The following is a 22,994-nucleotide window of genomic DNA, read 5'->3' on the forward strand; positions in this document are numbered from 1 at the left end:
TCCATAACCCATAAGCCAGGCTGTCTGATAAAGACTTATATTGTGCAAATGTGTTTCCACCAACTATCTCCCTTATAGTGCAAAAAGATGATAAAGGAAAAGGCATGGATAATGACTCGGGGAGAATGGAAAAGAGGTCTCTTTCCAAGCCCTTTCTTCCAGTTACCCCTTCTCTCTTTCTATTGTCAGTGCAATGTAGAGATGCAGTGCTTTTTTGTACATATATGCAGACATGCAAATCACCTGTCACTTTTTTTTTTTTTTGAGATGGAGTCTCGCTCTGTCACCCAGGCTGGAGTGCAGTGGCGCGATCTCGGCTCACTGCAAGCTCCGCCTCCCGGGTTCACACCATTCTCCTGCCTTAGCCTCTCCGAGTAGCTGGGACTACAGGCGCCCGCCACCACGCCCGGCTAATTTTTTTTGTATTTTTAGTAGAGACGGGGTTTCACCGTGGTCTCGATCTCCTGACCTCGTGATCCGCCCCCCTCAGCCTCCCAAAGTGCTGGGATTACAAGCGTGAGCCACCGTGCCAGGCCCACCTATCACTTTTTAATCAAAATAAAATATAAAAGATAAAGTGATACAATTGGAAGTCAGTATATACAGGGAGATTTTGATAGACTGTAGTAAGAGGCTATGGTGGAGCCATCTGTAAATTATCTGAAGTACTATTATACTTCGCTGAATTTAGATGTTAGTAGTAATTATTACTTTTTTTTAAATTTCACAAGAGCAGAGAGTCTGTTTACAGAGTAGAAAGGGTGTTGCAATGAATTGCTTTTGGTTTCTTCTCTTTTTGGGGAAAAGAAACATGCCAAATCTTCATCTTTTTTTTTTAATTTACTGCGCCTTTATAGAGGGCTTTCATGATTGAGAGCTTTAGACGTCAGGCCATCTGGAGGTGGGGAGATGAGGCATTGTTGATAAGTTTGTCATTTTGTACTCCTCTTCTGGTTGCATGGCAAGTCGAGTGAGTATATTCAGGGAGAGTGCATGATGTGCTTCCTTCCCTGTTGAGATGAGTACAAACTGCTCCCTTTGGGAAGTACGTGAAATTCCTTGGGCTACGGAAGGAAGTACTTTTAGGTAGACTGGGGGCTAGCAGTTCTGACGCTCCCTAAAGGCGAGGAAACTGGCATTTGTTTTTTCCTAAGTTCATAGCAAACCTTTGAAAGATTCCATAAACAACAAGCTAAAGGAAAAAGATAAACATAGCTGGAGAAGAAATCGGCATTCCTTCTAGATTTGTGCACCCTTAGAACCTAAGGGGTGAATTAAATAATTAAATAAAAGACGTTGTTTGAAAGTAAACGAAAAGGAGATATGAGAGCAAACTTTGCTTTTTCCCCCCCATTTCAGCTTCCCTTTGCTATAAGTTGGGTAAGGGATGTTGGAAGAGAGAATTGACTTAGGTTATTTATAAGAAACGTCCTAAGAACCACAGAAAGGCCATTGATTTTTAAATCTTTCAAATCTCATTAAATATTTTAGCTGACGTGCTAAAAAGAAAGTGGAAGAAATAGTAAAATTAAAGTATATTAGAGAGAGTGGTTTTACTTTCTCTCTTGCTGCTACTTTTGATCCACAATCCCTGACAGATCTTCTTCCTTTGTAGTGCCTCATTGCTATTCCTGCTGTGGCTGTAGGGTGTTTTCACTCATGCTTCATAAGCTTGCTTTTTCTTTCGGACTACCTGGAGGGAAAAGTGTAGTATCTCTCCCTTGGCTTATCTTTATTTGGACCATATTATTTTATTTTCTCTCTTTATCAGGACTCTTAGCCTGAGGAAATATTGTCAGAAAACTTTCATATTCACTTGACAAATTAGAGATTTCAGTATCTTTCTTCCTCAAAAATCACTGTATGGATGAAACAAACTTCAGTACTTAACTGACCCGAACAAAGTGAAGAAGAAATATAGTTGAAGCAACAGAGAGAAAGAGGTTTTGGCAAGAGATGTGTTTAGTTATTTAATGAAGTTCCTACTATTTCTGTGGATTTTTTTTTTTTTTCCTCACAGGATTCTCCTTCCTTGCCTGTTAATGAAGGTGATATTAATCCCCACAGTCACCTTGCTCCTACTGCTTACAAAATTCTTCAACAACTTTCATCACCCTGTCTAACTCTCTGGTGGTTCTCAAACCCTATACCAAATAATGCAATATGTGGAGACAGGAGCAGGTACAAAGGGACAATCTGTTCCTACTTGCACCTCTTCCACACTCTGATAGCCCATCCTTGCCCCCCTCCCAAGGATTCATTAGCCCTATTGCTATTTTGGAAAATAGGAGAAAAAAATAAATACATCCTGCAAATCTTCTACTCTTTGTTCTATCCTGTGAACTTCTTCCTTTATCTATTTCCTTATTCTTTATAATACAGTTTTTTTTTTTAAATTACTGCTTTCTAACCACTCTTCTGAACTTCAAAGTTAAAGTTTATTTTCATGTAGTTCGAGGTCCTCTATTTCTTTCTTGTTTCCAGAACTCAATCTAAGGCTGCTTTCCATTTGTCCCACATGTCCTTCCACTCTTCTCCCAAGTTATCCTTTACTTTCTCTGTTACCTCAGAACGACCAGTACTGGTTTTTAAAACCCTATTACTGTGAAATCGCTGAATTTCCAGTTTTCTTGACTGTCTGAAATGCCATTCCCTACATTTGCCTCTTCATTGTCTCTGCCAGTACTTTTCACTCAGACAGAGGATTCTCTTTGGGAGATTGGAGGCAGATGGTGATGGTGAAACGAGTTGCAAGTGTCCCTGTTAGTATCTTCCTGGCATCCTAAACTCTAACTTCAAGCAGATAGAAACTCAAGTGCATTATGAGATGAACCATTATAGGCTTACTTAGGAATATCATAACTACCTAAAATGTTATTAAACAGAGAAATGCAATCTGTCTTCTAAAAAGAGATTATAAGCAATCTTTTGGAACAAAGTAAGAAACTACTAGTAGATGGTGAAGCCAAAAACAAAAGGTAAATGATTGACATGATTATATTTATGTTATATATTGCTTTACTATTTCTATTGAAAAAATAAGAATATGAAATGTAACACAAAGGAATATAAAAGAGGTTTTGCTCTTATAGACATGAAAGAAAAAAGCTGTATTTTTCTGTTTTGGAACAATGCATTTATCTCTACTTACAATAGCGTTATCTGTTTCACATGTTGTGGTATCATTTTTAATACAAAAGTGAAGCAATTATAATTGCAAATTGTAAATAAAGCATTTATTCTAATCGTCATTTGAACAGATAAGTATGCAATTTTGAGATACAATTCAATATAATAAGAACCGTACATTATGAAATACAAATGACATACACACCCTTGAGTAAAATCCGCATATTTTAAAAGAGCATTTTAACCATTTGTGATTGATATAATTTCTATTTATAATTAAATAGGCTCTTTAAAATATCAACACTAGTAAAAGTGGCATAATCAAAGGGCCCTTCAGGTTGTCCTTTAATGTAATCAACTTGTAGAAATTTGAATTTGGAATAGAAATATCACCTAAGTTAATTTAACATATGTAGCACATCATGTACCCATTCACAACATTTTACTGGAAACCATTATATGATTATGAATGGATAAGCAACTTAGAAAGGAATATATGATTAAAAATAAGATACTTTATACAAAATGTGTATAATGACATAGCATATTGAATCTAATTTTCATTTAAGTAGAGCAGAGAATTGGATGACTTTTATAACAACAATAATAAGGAATGACACATGTATATGTTCTTTGGCATGAGGCATCCTATTTCTTATATTAAATATTAATGATAATATGGCCATGTAACAGAGTATGAGATAGCATAGATGACTTTCTAGTAGTGGTATGCTGTTCCCTGTGAGAAACAAAGCCAGTGTTCAGTGGTTCCCCCTGCCCATCTCTTCGTTCCTATTTCTATCTGTGTATCTCTCTATTACAGCAGGAAATGCTTCACTTCTTGGCAACCAGGTTGGGATTTCCCAGTAGGTATTTAATCAGGCATTTGCCTACTGTCATAACCTTGGAATGTTGAAGGTGGAAAGAGAGAGAATTTCCAGCAACATTCTTTTTTTTTTTTTTGGCTCAGTGCTAGGGTGATATTACCACAGCAATATGATATGAACACAGCATAGTCCCTGCTCTCATGGAGCTTACATTTAGTTAGTGAGACTTCAGGTACTTAAACAGGCAGCTGCAATGCAATATGCTAAATACCACAACAGAGAGAAATGTGTGATAGGGGAAGACATATAAGAGGCATCTAACCCACGCTTGAAGGTGGGGTTCAGGGGTCAAGTTTGGCTTCCCAGAGTTACAAAAGCAAAACCAAACAAAATTATGTAAAATAATTGAAATATTCAAAGAGTAAAAGCAAGGAGTCATTCTGTCCCATCTTCCCATTTGTTTATGTATCTGTTTTTCTAGTTTCAACCTGTGCCACGGTTGAGTTCCGCTGTGCAGATGGGACTTGTATTCCAAGATCAGCACGATGCAACCAGAACATAGATTGTGCAGATGCTTCAGATGAAAAGAACTGCAGTAAGATATTCCACTACCTTTTGTCTGTTTATGCTTGGGCACTTTTGGCATTGCATTGAACACTGTAAGATTTTACTGAACTTTGTCCAAAATTGGTATGTAATTAACCCCTGTTGTGTGGGATAATTACATATCTGTTTCCTCAAATGAAGTTAACTTTTCTCATCTCTATGACCTACATAGAAGGCTCATAATCTTTGCAAATGAGGTGTTTTTTCATTTTTTTGTTTACCTTCTTCTAGATAACACAGACTGCACACATTTCTATAAACTTGGAGTGAAAACCACAGGGTTCATAAGATGTAATTCTACCTCACTGTGTGTTCTGCCAACCTGGATATGCGACGGGTCTAATGACTGTGGAGACTATTCAGATGAATTAAAGTGCCCAGGTAATACTAGATTTTAGAAAAACACAGGCTTTGCCTTGGAGATTTTGAGGCTACCTAGTTGTATAGAGTGAATTTTTAAATTTTCATTCTTAATATCAATTATTGACATTAAAATTTAAATGGGACAGACTAAAATGTAATTAAACTGTTCTAAACATACCGCTTGATCTTTTTAAGTGAGTTACAAAATGATATTCAAGAAACCGTCTTAAATTTGGATCAATTTTTTATGTTTAGTTATTAATCCTTTCAAAATTGGTGATTCTTTCAAATTTTTAATTTATAATCCTTCAACAGAATTATTACATACCTAGAAATAACTTCATAAAAGAAGAGAAACAATGTTTCTTACGACTGGCTTTACTCAGTGTTATTGTACAGCAATGTTTTAATGCAGTTTACAAAATCCTTTGGCATAGTAATTTGAGTAATGGTTATAATCATTATTGAATCAAGTTAACACAGGTTTATTTGTATCTGACTGTTAACCATCTTTACATACATATGCCCTGAAAACTGTCATCTACATTCTTAGAAGAATGCCTTCCAGCAAAGTTCTTGACTGTTTCTTTCTATTTGAGGACATGAAATTAAAAAAAAATTCTAAAAAGAACTATGTATAACTGGAAGTAGAGATTCTTTGTAGGACACTATTAAATTTTGTCTCATACTGGTTTGCCTCTCTCCACCCTGCTGCCACACCCATATTTTTCATGTTTAGTTGATATATAATAACTTTTAAACAATTTTAAGAAATTATATTCATAAGTATTTTACACAAAAGTTTATACACACACAATCTACTATGAAAATCTGATTTTTTAGTAGATGATACATTTATTTCTAAATTTGTGATGGTTCTTTTATAGTGTATATAATTGTTTAAATTTTTATTTTACACTCAGAGTGGACATGTGCAGCTGTATTACTTGGGAATATTGCATGATGCTGAGGTTTGGGCTTGTATTGATCCTGTCACCCATTTAGTGAACATGGTACCCAATAGTTTTTCAGTCCTTTGCCTCCTTCCTCCCTCTCTCCTTTTGGAGTCCCCAGTATCTATTGTTCCATATTTACTTCGTTGTGTACTCAGTGTTCAGCTCCCACTTATGACTGGGAACATGTGATATTTGGTTTTCTGTTCTTGCATTGATTTACTTAGGATAATGCTCTCAGCTACATTCATGTTACTGCAAAAGACATGATTTCGCTTTTTTATGACTGCATAGAATTCCATGGTGTATGTGTACCATATATTCTTTATCCAGTCCACCACTGATGGACATCTACATTAATTTAATATATTTGCTATTGTGAGTAGTATTTCAATAAACATATGTGAGTGCATGTATCTTTATTTTCCTTTGAGTATGTGATGAGATTGGGTTAAATCATAGTTCTACTTTTAGTTTTTGAGAAATCTCCAAACTACTTTTCACACGGGCTAAACTAACTTACATTCCTATCAACGGTATATAAGTGTTTCTTTTTCTCCACAACCTCACCAACATCTTATTTTTTGACTTTTTAAACAAAAGGCATTCCGACTACTATAAGATGGTACCTCGTGGTTTTGATTTGCATTTCTCTCATGATTAGTGATATTGAGCACTTTTTTATGTGTTTGTTGGCCACTTTTATGTCTTCTTTTGAGAAGTGTCTGTTTCTATATTTGACCCATGTTTAATGATTTTTTTAATTTCTTATTGATTTATTTAAATTCCTTATGGATTCTGGATACTTGTTCTTTGCCAGATACATAATTGGAAAATATTTTCTCCCAGGGTACGTGTTCACTCTGTTGATAGTCTTTTGTTGTTGTTGTGCAGAAGCTCTTTAGTTTAATGAAGTCCCACTTGTCAATTTCTGTTTTTGTTGCAATTGCTTTTGAGGACTTAGTCATAAATTCTTTTCCTAGGACTGTGTCCAGAAAAGCATTTCTTAGGATTTCTTCTAGTATTTTTATAGTTTGAGATCATACATTTAAGTCTTCAAACTTCTTTAACTTAATTTTTGTATATGATAAGAAGTAGGAGTCCAGTTTCGTTATTTTGCATATGGTAAGTGGGATTGTGTTTTTTTATTTAGCCCTCAGCTTGAACTTTATTTGTGTATAGTAATGCTACTGATTTTTATACATTAATTTTGCATCTTCACTAAACTTGATTATGAGATCTAGGGGCCTTTTTTGCAGAGTCTTTAGGTGTACATTTATGATGTCAGTGAAGAGAAATAGTTTGATTTCCTATTTTTCTATTTGCATGCCTTTTATTTCTTTCTCTAGCCTGATTGCTCTGGCTAAGATTTCCTATACTATGTTGAAAAGGAGTGATGAGAGTGAGCATCCTTGTCTTGTTCCAGATCTCAAGGAGAATGATTCCAGCTTTTGAACCTTCAGTTTGAGGTGGGCTTTGGGTTTGTCACAGATGGCTCTTACTGTTCTTTCCATGACTAGTTTGTCGAGGATTGTTATCATGAAGGGATACTGGATTTTATTGAATGCTTTTTCTGTGTCTATTGAGATGATCACGTGGGTTTAGTTCCTAATTCCGTTTATGTAGTGAATCATACTTATTGATTTGCATATGTTGCACCAACCTGGAATCCCAGGAATAAAGCCTACTTGCCCGTTGTGAATTAGATTTTTGATGTGCCACTGGATTTGGTTTGCTAGTATTTTGTTAAAGGTTTTTGTTCTTATGTTCATTAAGGATATGGGTCTGTAGTTTTGCTGTGGTGGTGGTTGTGTCTTTGTCAGATTTTGGTATTAGGATGATCCTGATTTCACAGAATGAGTTAGGGAGAAATCTCACCTCCTTACTTATTTGGAACAGTTTCAGCATCATTGGTATCAGCTCTTTGTACATCTGGTAGAATTTGGCTGTGAATATATCTGTTCCAGGGCTTTTTTTTATTTGCATGTTTTTTATTACTGATTCAGCTTTAGAACTCATCGATCTATTCACATTTTTAATGTCTTCCTTACTCAATTTTGGGAGATTGTGCCTTTCCAGAAATTTGTTCATTTTCTCTAGATTTTATAGTATGTATGCATACAGGTGTTCACAATAGTTTCCGATGATATTTTGTGGGATCAGTTGTTATGCTGCCTTTGTCATTTCTGATTGTGCTTATTTTAGTCTTCTCTCTTTTTTTTGGTTAATCTAACAAGCGGTCCATCAACATTGTCTATCCTTTAAAAGAACCAGCATCTCATTTCATTGATCCTTGTATAGATTTTTTGGGTCTCATTTTATTTTGTTCTGCTCTGATTTTAGTTTTTTTCTTCTGTTGGCTTTGGGATTAGTTTTTTATTTTCTTGGTTCGTTTAGGTGCAGTCAGATTGTTATTTGAGCTCTTTCTATCTTTTTGATGTAGACATTTAAGTACTATAAACCTTCCTTTTAATACTGCTTTTGCAACATCTCAGAGGTTTTGGTATGTTGTGTCTCTGCTTTCATTTATTTCCAATAATCGTTTGTTATCTGCTTTAATTTCGCTGTTTACCCAAAATTCATTCAGAGCAAGTTTTAGTTTCCATATTGTGTGGTTTTGACTATTACTCTGGTTATTGATTTCTATTTTTTCTATTTTTATTTCACTGAGGCCTGAGAATTTGGTATTTTTTAAAAATTTATTGAGGCTTGTTTTATGACCACACATGTGGTTAACTTTAGAGTATATTTTGTGTACAGATGAGAAGAATGTATATGCTGTAGTAGTCTGGAGTGTTTTGTGGATGTCTGTCAGGTCCAATTGGTCAAGTGTTGAATTACATTCAGAATTTCCTTGTTAGTTTTCTGCCTCATTGACTTAATAATGTCACTGGGGTATTGAATTCCGCTACTGTTATTGTGTGGCTATCAAGTTGTTTTCTAGGTCTAGAAGTACTAGTTTTATGAGTCTAGGTGCTCTTCTTTATTTTTTTCTATTGTTGTTGTTTTAAAGTCTGTTTTATCTGATGTAAGAATAGCAAATACTGCTCTTTTTTGTTTTCCATTTGCATGATAGACCTTTCTCCATCCTTTTCTTTGAGCCTATGGGTGTCATTAGGTCAGATAGGTCCCTTGAAGATGGCAGAAGGATAGGTTTTGCTTTTTTATCCCGTTTACAACTCTATGTCTTTGAAGGCCATTTACATTCAAGGTTAATATTGATATGTGAGATTTTGTTCCTGTTGTAGTGTTGTTAGCTAGGTGATTTTTAGTGTCATTTGTGTAGTTGTTTTATAGGGTTCATGAGCTGTGTGCTTATGTGTTCTTTTGTGGTAGTATCATTCTTTCATTTCCATTCAAAGAACCCCCTTAAGGCTCTCTTCTAGTACTGATCTGGTGGTGATCCAGTCCTTTAACAATTGCTTGACTGGGAAAGACTTCATTTCTCCTTTATTTATGGAGGTTAGTGTGGTGGAATATAACATTCTTAACTGGCATTTATTTTCCTTAAGAATGCTAAAAATAGGTCCCCAATCTCTTCTGGATTTTAAGGTTTCTGTTGGGAAGTCTGTTGTTAGTCCGCTAGGTTTCACTTTATAGGTGATATGGCCCATTTTTGTAGCTGCCTTCAAACTTCTTTTGTGTTGATATTGGATAGCCCAATGACCATGTGCTGTGAATTGGGGATGATTGTCTTGTTCAGTATCTTGCAGGAGATCTCTGGCTATCTTGAATCTGTCTGTTGATTTCTCTAGCAAGATTGGGGATATTTTCACGAATTATACCATCAAATATGTTTTCTAAGTTGCACACTTCCTCTTCTTCTCTCTCATGAATCTCAGTAAGTCATAGATTTTATCACTTTTCATGATCCTATATTTCTCAAAAGCTTTATTTTCTAAAATTCTTTTTACTTTATTTTTGAAAAACAAAATTAATCTGAAGGACCAGTCTTAAAGCTTTGGAATTCTTTCTTCTGCTTGGTCTAGTCAATTGTTAAGGCTTTCAATTGTGTTTTGAATTTCTGTAGTGATTTTTTTTAATTCCAAAAGTTCTATTTAGTTCTTTCTTAATACTGCTATGTTGTCTTTCAAATACTGAATTTTTTTTTTCTGTTTTCTTAGTGTTCGATTTCAACCTTCTCTTGGGTTTTGTTGAGTATTCTTGCTATCCATATTCTAACTTCTAGAGCATTTGACTGTAGCTCACTGCAGGTCTTTCACATTAAAAAAATTAATTATATAAAATACTTAAAAGAAATATAGACACTTATTACTTTAGACTCATGAAACTAGCACCGAGATTCTTCCATTTTTCCTTTTTTAAAAAATTATACTTTAAGTTCTAGGGTACATGTGCACAATGCACAGGTTTGTTACATTTGTATACATGTGCCATGTTGGTGTACTGTACCCATCAACTCGCCATCTACATTAGGCATTTTTCCTAATGCTATTCCTCCCCCATCCCCCAACCCCACCCACAACAGACCCCAGTGTGTGATGTTCCCCTTCCTGTGCCCAAGTGTTCTCATTGTTCAATTCCCACCTATGAGTGAAAACATGTGGTGTTTGGTTTTCTGTCCTTGTGATAGTTTGCTCAGAATGATGGTCACCAGCTTCATCCATGTCCTTACAAAGGACGTGAACTCATCCTTTTCTATGGTTGCATAGTCTTCCATGGTGTATATGCGCCACATTTTCTTAATCCAGTCTATCACTGATAGACATTTGGGTTGGTTCCAAGTCTTTGCTATTGTGAATAGTGCCACAATAAACATACATGTGCATGTGTCTTTATAGTAGCATGATTTATAATCCTTTGGGTATATACCCAGCAATAGGATCACTGGGTCAAGTGGTATTTCTAGTTCTAGATCCTTGAGGAATCATCACACTGTCTTCCACAATGGTTGAACTGGTTTACACTCCCAACAGTGTAAAAGTGTTCCTATTTCTCCACATCCTCTCCAGCACCTGTTGTTTCCTGACTTTTTAATGATCGCCATTCTAACTGGTGTGAGATGGTATCTCATTGTGGTTTTAATTTGCATTTCTCTGATGACCAGTGATGATGAGCATTTTTTTCATGTGTCTGTTGGCTGCATAAATGTCTTCTTTTGAGAAGTGTCTGTTTATATCCTTTGTCCACTTTTTGATGGGGTTGTTTGATTTTTTCTTGTAAATTTGTTTAAGTTCTTTGTAGATTCTGGATATTAGCCCTTTGTCAGATAAGTAGATTGCAAACATTTTCTTCCGTTCTGTAGGTTGCCTGTTCACTCTGATGGTAGTTTCTTTTGCTGTGCAGAATCTCTTTAGTTTAATTAGATCCCATTTGTCTGTTTTGGCTTTTGTTGCCATTGCTTTTCAGGTTTTAGTCGTGAAGTCCTTGCCCATGCCTATGTCCTGAATGGTACTGCCTAGGTGTTCTTCTAGGGTTTTTATGGTTTTAGGCCTAACATTTAAGTCTTTAATCCATCTTGAATTAATTTTTGTATAAGGTGTAAGGAAGGGATCTAGTTTCAGCTTTCTACATATGGCTAGCCAATTTTCCCAGCACCATTTATTAAATAGAGAATCCTTTCCCCATTTCTTGCTTTTGTTAGGTTTGTCAAAGATCAGATAGTTGTAGTTGTGTAGTGTTATTTCTGAGGCCTCTGTTCTGTTCCATTGATCTATATCTCTGTTTTGGTACCAGTATCATGCTGTTTTGGTTACTGTAAACTTGTATTATAGTTTGAAGTCAGGTAGTGTGATGCTTCCAGCTTTGTTCTTTTTCCTTAGGATTTTCTTGGCAATGTGGGCTCTTTTTTTGGTTCCGTATGGACTTTAAAGTAGTTTTTTTCCAATTCTGTGAAGAAAGTCACTGGTAGCTTGATGGGGATGTCATTGCATCTATGAATTACCTTGGGCAGTATGGCTGGTTTTACGATATTGATTCTTCCTATGCATAAGCATGGACTGTTCTTCTATTTATTTGTGTCCTCTTTTATTTCTGGCCAGGGCAATCAGGCAAGAGAAATAAATAAAGCATATTCAATTAGGAAAAGAGGAAGTCAAATTGTCCATGTTTGCAGATGACATGATTGTATATTTAGAAAACCCCATCATCTCAGCCCAAAATCTCCTTAAGCTGATAAGCAACTTCAAGCAAAGTCTCAGGATACAAAATCAATGTGCAAAAATCACAAGCATTCTTATACACCAATAACAGACAAACAACAGAGAGCCAAATTATGAGTGAACTCCCATTCACAGTTGTTACAAAGAGAATAAAATACCTAGGAATCCAACTTACAAGGGATGTGAAGGATCTCTTCAAGGAGAACTACAAACCACTGCTCAACGAAACTGGCGCCAAGATTCTTAATTTTCTGTTTACAACAATGCATTTTTTACCTCAGTATGACTGTAGTTAATTTTGAAATTATCTTGAGGTCAGCATATGATAGATATTAATTAATCTAATATTTTAATTTTCTTTTTGTGATCTCCATCTCTTTCTAGTATTAATAAGTTATCTTAAAAATTAACTTTCAACACTAATAGAGAATCATAACTTTTATATTGGGTAAGAAGGAAAGGGACATGCATGAAGGCTTATGAGGCAGGTGGACAGACAGACAGGAAGCCAGCAATGGGTCAGCCTAAATACTTTAGGTTAGATCCAGGAAACATCCTAAACAACCTAAAATGTTTTGGTTTAATGCTGAATTCACTCAAAAAATATATTTTCATCTTTAATTATATCTACAAAGTTGACATATAGAAAATAAAATGCCTACAATTTTTGTTATCTTTAAACAGTCATAATAGACCATTATAGTATGATTGGGATATATACACCAGGGTTTACTTCCTGCTTGGCTATAGATCAAACGTCTAAAATAATGTCAACCTGAAGGAGCAATGGAACAGATGACACCCAGTTAAAAGATAAATATAGCCTGGGCATGGTGGCTCACACCTGTAATCCCAGCACTTTGGGAGGCCGAGGAGTGCAGATCATGACGTCAGAAGTTCAAGACCAGCCAGACCAATATGGTAAAACCTCGTCTGTATTAAAAATACAAAAATTAGCCGGGCGTGGTGGCACATGCCTGTAGTCCCAGCTACTCAGGCATCTGAGGCAGGAGAATCACTTGAACCTGGGAGGCAGAGTTTGCAGTGAGCCAAGCTTGTGCCACTGCACTCCAGTCTGGGTGACAGAGTGAAACTCCATCTCAAACAAACAAACAAAAAAAAAACGATAAATATAGTATTCTATATGTACTCTTGAAGGTTAGAATAATGATAATACTCCATAATTAAAAAAATATAGATAATTTACAAAATAACTTTACGTACAGGTACTTTTTTATGATAATTCTGAAAGGTATAATAATTTTAGATTTGCCAGTGTAACTCATTTATTCTTCCTTAAAATACAGAATAATTGTTTAAATCCTGTTAAGGAATACTCCAAATAGAGGGCCATAGAAACACTAAATTCACACTTTTCCAGCAAAGATACACCAATGTATTAATGTTATTATTTTGTGCTATGAATATGGAATTCAGAGTATTTTCCACCCAAATATTATTCTTTGGCCTTAGGTTCACTCAGTTTAGAGTCATATCTATTTTTTAACTTTATTTTATGTTTATTAACTAAGTGTTACTCTGTTATAATTTAAACTGATTTTACATTACTATAATCTTTCTGTTCTAGGACTCAATCCTGGATTGGATTGGATTTTCATGTCTCCTGGGTCTCTGTTCTGGGGCAGTTTCTGAATCTTTCCTTTGTTTTCATAACCTTGACATTCTTTAGGAGAAAATCTTAGCTATTTTTAAGTTTACTTTTTATTTATCTCTTTCAGTTTTGGGAGTATTAATGTTTTATCTACCTATATTTCAGAAGCCTAAAATTAAATTGTTTGACATTACATTCTATATTTTATCACAGTTCAAAACAAACACAAATGTGAAGAAAATTATTTTAGTTGTCCTAGTGGAAGATGCATTTTGAATACCTGGATATGCGATGGTCAGAAAGATTGTGAGGATGGACTTGATGAATTCCACTGTGGTGAGACATTGTATTTAGCTTAGTTTTGTTAACCTTACTATTACTTATATGTTAGTATTCTCTTATGTAGGGATTTTATACAAAATATTGTCAGCTGATTTTAACATTGATTTTCATTTTTATTAAATAATACAAAAATGGTAAAGATTAAAATTAAAACAAAAGAGCTTATAATGAAGACTAACACTCTTTGGTCCTAGACTTTTCTTTTAACCTTCTCTGTTTTTGTTGAATAATTACTTCCATCAGTTTATAATATAGATATAGTAAAGTTATACCTTTTCTTAATTTATTAACTTTAGGTGGTACCTAATGTATTTGCTTTCTGCTATAAAAAATAAGGATTTGACACACGCTACTTGTTATATTTCCCCCACCTATTATTGGTATCCGCATGGGGGATTGGGTCTAACACCCTGTGGACACCAAAATCCATGGATGCTCAAGTCCCTTATATAAAGCAGCCTAGTAGTTGCATATAACCTATGCACATCCTCCTGTACATTTTAAATAACCTCTTGATTACTTATAATGCCTAATACAATGTAAATATTATGTTAATTGTTATTTCATTGTATTGCTTTTATTTGTATCATATTTTATTCTTGTATTGTTATTATTTAATTTTATTTTTTCAAATACTTCTGATGTGTAGTTTGTTGAATCCATGGATATTAAAGGCACAGATGTGGAGAGCTGACTGAATATTATTATCCTGAAATTTTATACTAATTACTTGTATAGCTTTCAATAATATACATAAACTTCTATTTTTTTAAACTTTTGCCTTTCATCTTCTACCTCTTAATTTCTGTGTGTGTACACTTTATTTCATGTTATATTGTCAAACTAAGAAAGCGTTTTTACATTTATTTTCTAAAATGTATGGATTTTGTGATTTGCAAATCAAAGAAATTTCCAAAAGGAAAACAAAGTATATATTCACTATTTACAATTAGCACAAATAACATACACTGTGGTGAATAGATAGAGTAGAAAAAAGATTGAAAATGGATTTTCTGTGAAATGTCAAACTCTCCTAAAAGTAAATGTCATCATGAAATGTGAAGGTGCATTTTGTTTGATTAAGATGCCGTATATCTTTACATTAGAGCCAGATTTTGAACAAGACTAGCAGAGAACTTCCAAAATACTGTATGTAGATTCATAATTTCTGAACAGTGGCCATTATATGATCATATCTTCTTTAATTTTATTTTTTCCAAACTTCAGTTTTCTAATGTTCTCTGTTTCATAGGTCATCTAATTAAGCATTTTAAATGAAAATGCAAAGTTTTGCAATTGTTTATGAAATCAAAAGCAGAATTGCTATTTTTATAAGGGTTTATATTTTGAACACCTTAATTTAGAAGGATTTTACTTTTGAATGTTTTCTGGTGATAAATATACTGGGTAGAAGGAGAGGCTGGGAATGTAGGAGAGCAATAACAAAATTGCCTTTGGAAATACATGGAGTGTGTTATTATTATAAAAATATAATCTAATAATAAAAAAGCCAGCCACTATGCCAATTAATTTAGGTGTTATTAGTCAGGTATAACAAACTCAAGTGTTTCCAAGGAAGCAACACAAAAACATCAGCACAGTTGCTGCGTACAAAACTTCAGGTTGTCTTCAAGCTATAACATCCTTAGTCACCCACCTTTAAAAACAAACATATCTGCCTGTTAGTCCACCATATTGTTACCTTACTTAGGATGTAAGTGTTTTCTCTTGGCTCAAAGATAGATTTAAAGTTTAAAAGTATGACTAGACTATACCAGAAACGTTTATTTTATATCTGTGCATTACACATTAAAAAATAATAATAACAGACAAATATACCTGGAGTAGAGTGACCACATTAGGACTACCTCAAAGGCAAGCCTTATAAGAATCATGTTGAAGAAATCGTGGTTGTATCACCTGGAAACACAGAGGGAATATGCAAGCTGATGCCAAAATTTCATAGAACTGTCATAGAAAAGAAGAAGCTGGCTTCTTTTATTATGGGATGGTTGATTTTAGCAGAGTCTAAGAAAGAATCTTCTCATTGTCGAATCTGTTGTAAGATGGTCTCAAACTATTTTTTTTCCTTTTGTTTGTTTTCTAGATTCTTCTTGCTCTTGGAACCAATTTGCTTGTTCTGCACAAAAATGTATTTCTAAACACTGGATTTGTGATGGAGAAGATGACTGTGGGGATGGGTTAGATGAAAGTGATAGCATTTGTGGTAAGTTGTGTATTTTCTGTCCTCAATCAGTTTTTAAGCATTATATATGCGCTATCATTTTAGAGCATACACAAAATTTGCTGATTTATTAAAATTAACATAAAATTTATGTGTACATTTCTAGGTAGCTGTTTTTATTATTTTCATGACAATCCATTTTTCTATTATTTTTATATATAAAGCTGTTATTCAATATTTGGTATTTTTCCTTAATATTGCCACAGCAAATGTATTGGTACATTTTATTTCTAGCTTTCAGTGACTTCCTTGAAGCAAATATCAATGATTGAGATTACAGGGTCAAATAATCAAGCTTTCTTTTCATCGTGCTTCCTATGTACCACCAAGTTGCCCTCCAAAATTAGTATACTAATTTATGCTGCCACAAGCCACACGTGCTGTTTATGTGCATATGTGTGTGTTATAGTCATCCTTATTGCTGAATTCTTTTAAATAAGAAGTGGCTATTTTATATGATATTAAAATTCACTTTAAAATGTAGCTTTATAAGATTAGAGGTATTAGTCTCGAATATCTCTACTTAACTATTGTCTGTCAACTACAAGTCCAGTATAATTGCTTTTTAATACTCACAAATATTTAACAAATAGTTAAATAGAATTATTCACTGAATTTCCTAAGGAGTAAAAGAAGGAAACAAGCTAGTTTTTAAAATTTGTTCTTCCTGGCCAAGAACTTCACTAATTTTTATAGACGTCTATTGGTTGTCTATCTAATCTGTTTCTATATATGCATTTGTACCTGTAGCTATATATTCTTTACTCATTACATCAGCCTTTGGTGGCAGCCGTTATCATCCTCTTTTAGGAAGAGAAGGACCCAAGTCATAGAATAAGGTGTATGTATAGATTTTAGTATACTTAACACCTCTTTTAAATTTCAGGGGTTGCGGACTGCTGTTTCTGTCACAAACATATAGAGAAAGGTAGTATTTAGAGTATTCAAGCTAAACCGAAGTTCTCTGTAAATAATATGAAATTGGAGATATTCTTGAAAGTAGGCAATTTATTTTCTTGTATTTAAGTCACTCAAAATCTACTTTTTATTTACACAGCTGAAACCATTTACAGTTATACAACAGACAAATATAGAAAGATCGCTATCAAAAAGCTGTGAAAGAAAAAAGTCAGTAATCAATTAGATGACTGTTCGTCTGTTTCTCTTTGCTATTAATTTTTAAAATATATTTAATAAAAGAATTACCTATTTACAACAGGATGAGCATGGTTTCAATCTCTAAAATTATCTTACCTTTGACTTTTGTTAAACTCTACACTAAATGGCCCCATTGATAACACTGTGCTTTCTGAGTGGACACAGTATTATAGGGACAAAGTCTCTAAAGTCATGTAGAGTTGAGTTCTCCCACATCTGCATTTTCAAGCTGTGTGATCATAGACCGTTTCATTTTATTCTTTATTTTGTTATTCCTTACCTATTAATTGGATACAAAAAGATTTGTACTTATATACCTATATACCTAGTATGATCATCTAACATAACCAATGTACACTGTATTTATGAGGTTTTTCTGATTTAATTTCTCCTGCCTCCTTTCTTTGTCAAAGTATTGTCAGTGTCCTAGTAATGATTTTTTATTAAAGACTAATAAGAAAATGGACGTGTTTACCTGCAATCAAAATATTGAGCTTATTTACTTTAATTATGAGCTGTATTTTATGTACTAACTACCAAGCTTGAGACACATAAAGAAAATGCTGCTTTAGACCAATTATCAGTCAATGAACTGAACCTCATATTTTAGAACAGGAAAATAACTTTATAAATAATTTATCTCACTTGTTTTCAACCTTTGGAGTACAAAAGATTCTTCTCAGAAGTGTGTTAAAGATGTAGTTTCCCAATTTCCAATTCAAAATATTCTGATGCAGGATGTAAACACATTCTTTATTGATATGCACCTAGTGATTCTGATTTGGAATATTGAGGGTCCCATTTTGAAAACCATGGTCTAGTTTATTTCCATCTTTTGAGAGATGAAAAAAGAGAAACTCACAGAAATTAGTAAATTTTTCCTGAGGTCAATCAGATAATTAACTATGACAAAGGTATGAGCAGAATTCAGGTTCCAAAATATTAATAGGATAGTGACTCTTATCAATCAAATATTATTATCCGAGTGGGTGTGCAAGATGGATCTAGTGGAATTTATCACCTTGTCTTTCTTCTCCCTAGGGATTCTTTTCTCCGAGGAAGGCAGTATATCTCCAGATGGCAGTGGCAACTATGAAATAAAGTCATGAATTTTTTCTTTGGCCCATTTTCTTCCCAGTTGACTATGATGTTTTGGCATGTTCTTAACACAAAATCTGTTGAATACTATCAAGGGAGCCAGAAAATTAGCTGCAAAGAGCCTTATGCCATTTTATAGCTGGAGATATCTCAGTAATTATCTAGTCATACCCATCATTTTAAAGATAGGGTAATTCAGACACTAGTTTTCATCAAGGTCATACAGAATTAGATTTCTCCACTGCCAAATCAGGGCTGTTTCTATTACGACTGCCTTGAGAACAAATTAAAGTGATAATATGGCAGTAGACAAGAAATTTTACATTTATCAAAACTTCCTTAAGAGAAAAAAATGCAGTTAAAAACATCTCAAGCTAAAAAGTAAAAATGTTATACAAAGCATTGAATTGAGAATATAATAATAAAAAGGACACTTTATGTTTTCGTGGCAAGCTTAAAAAGGATAGATAAAGAGGAATAATATAAAAATATTTTCTGCGGAAAGATAATTTTATTATAGAAAGTACTAAAGACATACTAGTTAGCAAACAAAATAATTTTTAAATGAAAGTACATTTATTTAATAGATTATTTTCTAACTTCTTCCAGTATTACATAACATGTTAAACTCCATTGTGTTAAATAGATCCTCAATTAAATAAGCAAATCTAGATTACTGGGGGGATTTGTCAACATCCAGTCTTCATCCTTTCCTCCAGGCTAAGGTATACGTCAAGGACAGGTATGTTTATGTTGCAAAAGACCCCTAGAGGATCGTATTTTGATACCCCACTGCTTACCATATTGAAAACATTACTTCAGAAAGAATTTTCTGCTCCAGACAACTCTGGTTGAAAAGTAAGAGGATAAATGATAATCCAATTAAAACACATTGGCTAGTGCTTTCAATTGTTAGAAACAAATATTTTTCATCTAGTCACTTCTATTTTCTTCCTGGAGATAATATACTATTTTCAACAATTCCACAAATTTCTTTTTTAGCCTCTATTCTGGGCAACTTTGGGTCATAAGAAAGTAAAATTTTAAAAAAAGAGAGAGATTTAGGGTCATGTTACTGATTCGCTCAGGTACTTTTATAAACAAACAAACAAAACATTCAAAACATTCATTGTATATAACTGCACAGGGACTAGGAAAACTATGGGGGAGGGCCATTTGACATATGGCTACCCTATGATCATAAGGGGAAGGAAAGAGGAACCCTTTGTACTTAATAGTCCAATTCAACAAGCATTTTTTTTGAAAGACATTATCATGCAACTAAAGAAACATTGCAGTGATAGAGCAAAGGTAGATTCCAATTATTATGCCTGAAAAAAATGGAACGTGCATGCATTTATTCTTTTTGGTACTACCAGATGGAGAGTAATAGTAATGACATGAGTGGTTAAAAGATGGTGCTTAGGATTCAGAGGGTTCTGGACTCCCAGTTCAGCATGCGGAATTGTGTGCAACTTGTGACTTTCTGCAAGCTTTTCAACTTCCCCGAGCCTCAGTTTTCTTTTCTGTAAAATGATACTGATAATAGTTCTATGGGTTGGGCTTATTGTAAGGAATAAATGAGTTAATATGTTAAGTGCTTAGCACATATAAAGCAATAGAACTGGCATTATTTCAATTACTATTATTTTTCTAGTTCGGTCCTTTAGAAATGTTATCTCAGTGTATTCACAATTCTATGACATTTCTATGCTTTGCCACATTTTACAAGGATAAAGTACATTATTTTCTTCGATGTAGCTTTAAGAAATATAACAATTATAGCTAGGAAAGAATGCCTTCTTAGATAAAAATGTGTAGACAACTACAGGGGAAGAATGATGTTTAATGATTCCCAATAACTACGACTGCCTCCTTATAAGCAACATTCTTCTGCATCCCCCCTTACTATAGAAAATGTAAATGGTAGACATTTTCCAGTGGACACAGGGTAATGTTAATGGCATTACGTTTTTGTGTTTCAGGTGCCGTAACCTGTGCTGCTGACATGTTCAGCTGCCAGGGCTCTCATGCCTGCGTGCCCCGACATTGGCTTTGTGATGGTGAAAGGGACTGTCCAAATGGAAGCGATGAACTTTCCACAGCAGGCTGCGGTATGAACACTGACCAGGGCTGCACGTCACAGAAAACTGCTACAGCATCCTTGGTTATTTGTTTTTGTAGTATTTGCCATAGCACATTTCCCATTGCTTTCCCACTTCCTGGGCCCATAGGTAGTGCTGGACTTAGTCAGGTGGGATGTTGTTATCACAGTCGTTCTGCAACCTCTTTAACTGCTGTTCAATGTTTCAAACACGCGCAGTCGGATTACCCATTTTAAGAACATTTTGATAAACACAGATTTATCATTTCACTTCTCAGCTAATGTAACTGCACTTTATGTGTACGAGTGCAGTTAGCCTTGGTATTTCTCTTTTGCGTTGTCCACCACCACCCTCCTGGAGGCTTTTAGATTGTCTGTTACAGAAACTCTGTGAATGACTTCTCTGATCCTAAGTAACTACTGATCAGGAGGTCAGTAAACACCTATTAGTCCTATGGATAGGGTATTATTAACCCTTGGGTCATGTAAAAATAGTACGGATATAGCCAAATGAAGCCGAGGGATCAGAGGAGTACCTTCGGAGGTCAGACGATTTACTAAGTTTCTGACTCTAAGTCACCTCAGGAAATTTTCAGGGCATTACTCAACAGTCAAAATTTAGATGAATTCCTTTGCATGATCAGGAGGATGAAGGGACTGAATATTTGAATGCAGATCCCAAGGTCACACAGGGGATCCGTTGGGCTGAGCAATTTGTCAGAAATAATGCTGCGAACTCCGCTTGTTAAAATGAATTCTGCCAGTCATTTCTCCAATGGTCTGCTTTCACATCTTTAAAGCATTGTGTTTGAAGCCATAATGTGTGTGTGTGTGTGCGCGCGCAGGTGTGTGTACGTGTACATGAGGAATAGTTAAAGCAGAAAAGAAAAAAGAAAACTTCAAGGCAGACCTATTTGCACAGAACTCATATTATTGTTGTAGAATAATTCGCTTTGATCTTGAAACTGATATGTGTGTCTGTAAAGGTCAATGGGGCCACTGAGGGCTACATAATAAAGGATTATGCATCAATTCAGGGATCCAGATGGTCCCAGTATGCTGTTGCTATTGTAGCAAGTTAACACTCTGGGAGGCATATTAACACTTCTGTACCACATGGGTACCATTAAGTAAATTCTGTTAAAATGCAGCAAATTGTACTCAAGTGATCTGAAAGTGTTAATGCCAAATAAGTCACTGTTGCTCAGTGTTTTAAAGATCAACTCATATATTGGAATTGGTGTACTTCACCTGAGTTATCCAAGCTGGCATACAGTTCACAGTTCAGAGGAGTTAATAAGATCAGAGTTTTACTCTGATTACAAGAGGCAATTGTTCATGCTACTTCTATGTGGCTTCTATACAGCTTAAAAAAAAAATCTTTGTTAAAAGTAAATTGTGCCTGATTATACTTTAAAAACCCTTATGTGTTACCTACACTATGTCAGTAATTTCTGAGATAAAGGGAGAGATTTATGGGTTCATGGAGCCTGGGGCAGTCTGGGGAGAGGGGGCTGTAGGCAATGTGAAAGAATAATGACAATACCTGTATCTTAAGTGTTAAAGTGTTGTATATAAAATATACTATGTCAATCACAAAGAAATATTATGTAAAATATCCTACTAATATGTAAAATGCCTCATGAAATGATTTCGAGAAAAAGTGATGATATTATCTGAGTCTTGAGGGACAAAGAAAGAGAAAGGTGTTTCATGTAGAGAAAAGTGCTTATTAAGACATGGAATGGGGAAATAGAAGGCACCTAAGTTTTTCAAGTACCCATTACATATCAATTATTGTAATCTTTTCTGTTATTTGCATTATTGAATTCCCACAATATTGTAGTGAACTATTTTGAGGAATCTGCCAAAAATAATTATTATATAAATAGGAGTTTAAAGAGCACCCAGACATTTATTAAATACTTAAAATGAGCCAAATCTGCTTCACATATGTTATCTAGTCCTTATAAGAAATTTATCAGATACATTTTCTTATCCCCATTAAACAGATAAAGAAACAGATGCATCAAGAAGGTAAATCACTTCAGACCAAGACTCCGTCTCAAACAAACAAACAAAAAAGAATACAAATATAAGTGCCACAGCCACTTTCCGCAAAGCCTTTCTCTTTCCAGCATTCTACAATAGCATATAGCAGATTATTGCTATTTGCAGTACCCCAAACCTTGAGTCCTACATAGCATTTACCTTTTAAATACAGGCCAAGATTACTGAAAATATTTAAAGGAGTCTTGCAAACCTCTTAAGATTCTATGCATATGGTATTAATTTTTTCTTTCTCTGCACTAGTTATGTTCTTTTGAATTTTTGCTGAACTTTTGATCACTTGGATCAACCGTTTTTCACACTTGTCATGGATCAAAAATCATTGTCATGGATCAATATTCCTAAACGGTCAATATTCCATTTCA

General features: G+C 34.5%; 1 protein-coding gene across 2 annotated transcripts in view; it reads left to right on the top strand.

The window, feature by feature from the left end:
- Window positions 1–22,994, top strand: part of LRP1B (LDL receptor related protein 1B) — a 1,938,417-nt gene that overhangs the window by 1,624,078 nt on the left and 291,345 nt on the right. For both annotated transcript variants that reach the window (XM_058434432.1, XM_032145942.2), the window contains exons 48-52: window positions 4,438–4,551; window positions 4,794–4,943; window positions 13,826–13,948; window positions 16,062–16,181; window positions 20,441–20,569. In XM_058434432.1, coding sequence (XP_058290415.1) covers window positions 4,438–4,551; window positions 4,794–4,943; window positions 13,826–13,948; window positions 16,062–16,181; window positions 20,441–20,569 — 636 coding nt within the window. The remainder of the gene's footprint in view (window positions 1–4,437; window positions 4,552–4,793; window positions 4,944–13,825; window positions 13,949–16,061; window positions 16,182–20,440; window positions 20,570–22,994) is intronic.

Source organism: Hylobates moloch, unplaced genomic scaffold, assembly GCF_009828535.3.
Source record: "Hylobates moloch isolate HMO894 unplaced genomic scaffold, HMol_V3 SCAFFOLD_24, whole genome shotgun sequence".
Lineage (NCBI taxonomy): Eukaryota > Metazoa > Chordata > Mammalia > Primates > Hylobatidae > Hylobates > Hylobates moloch.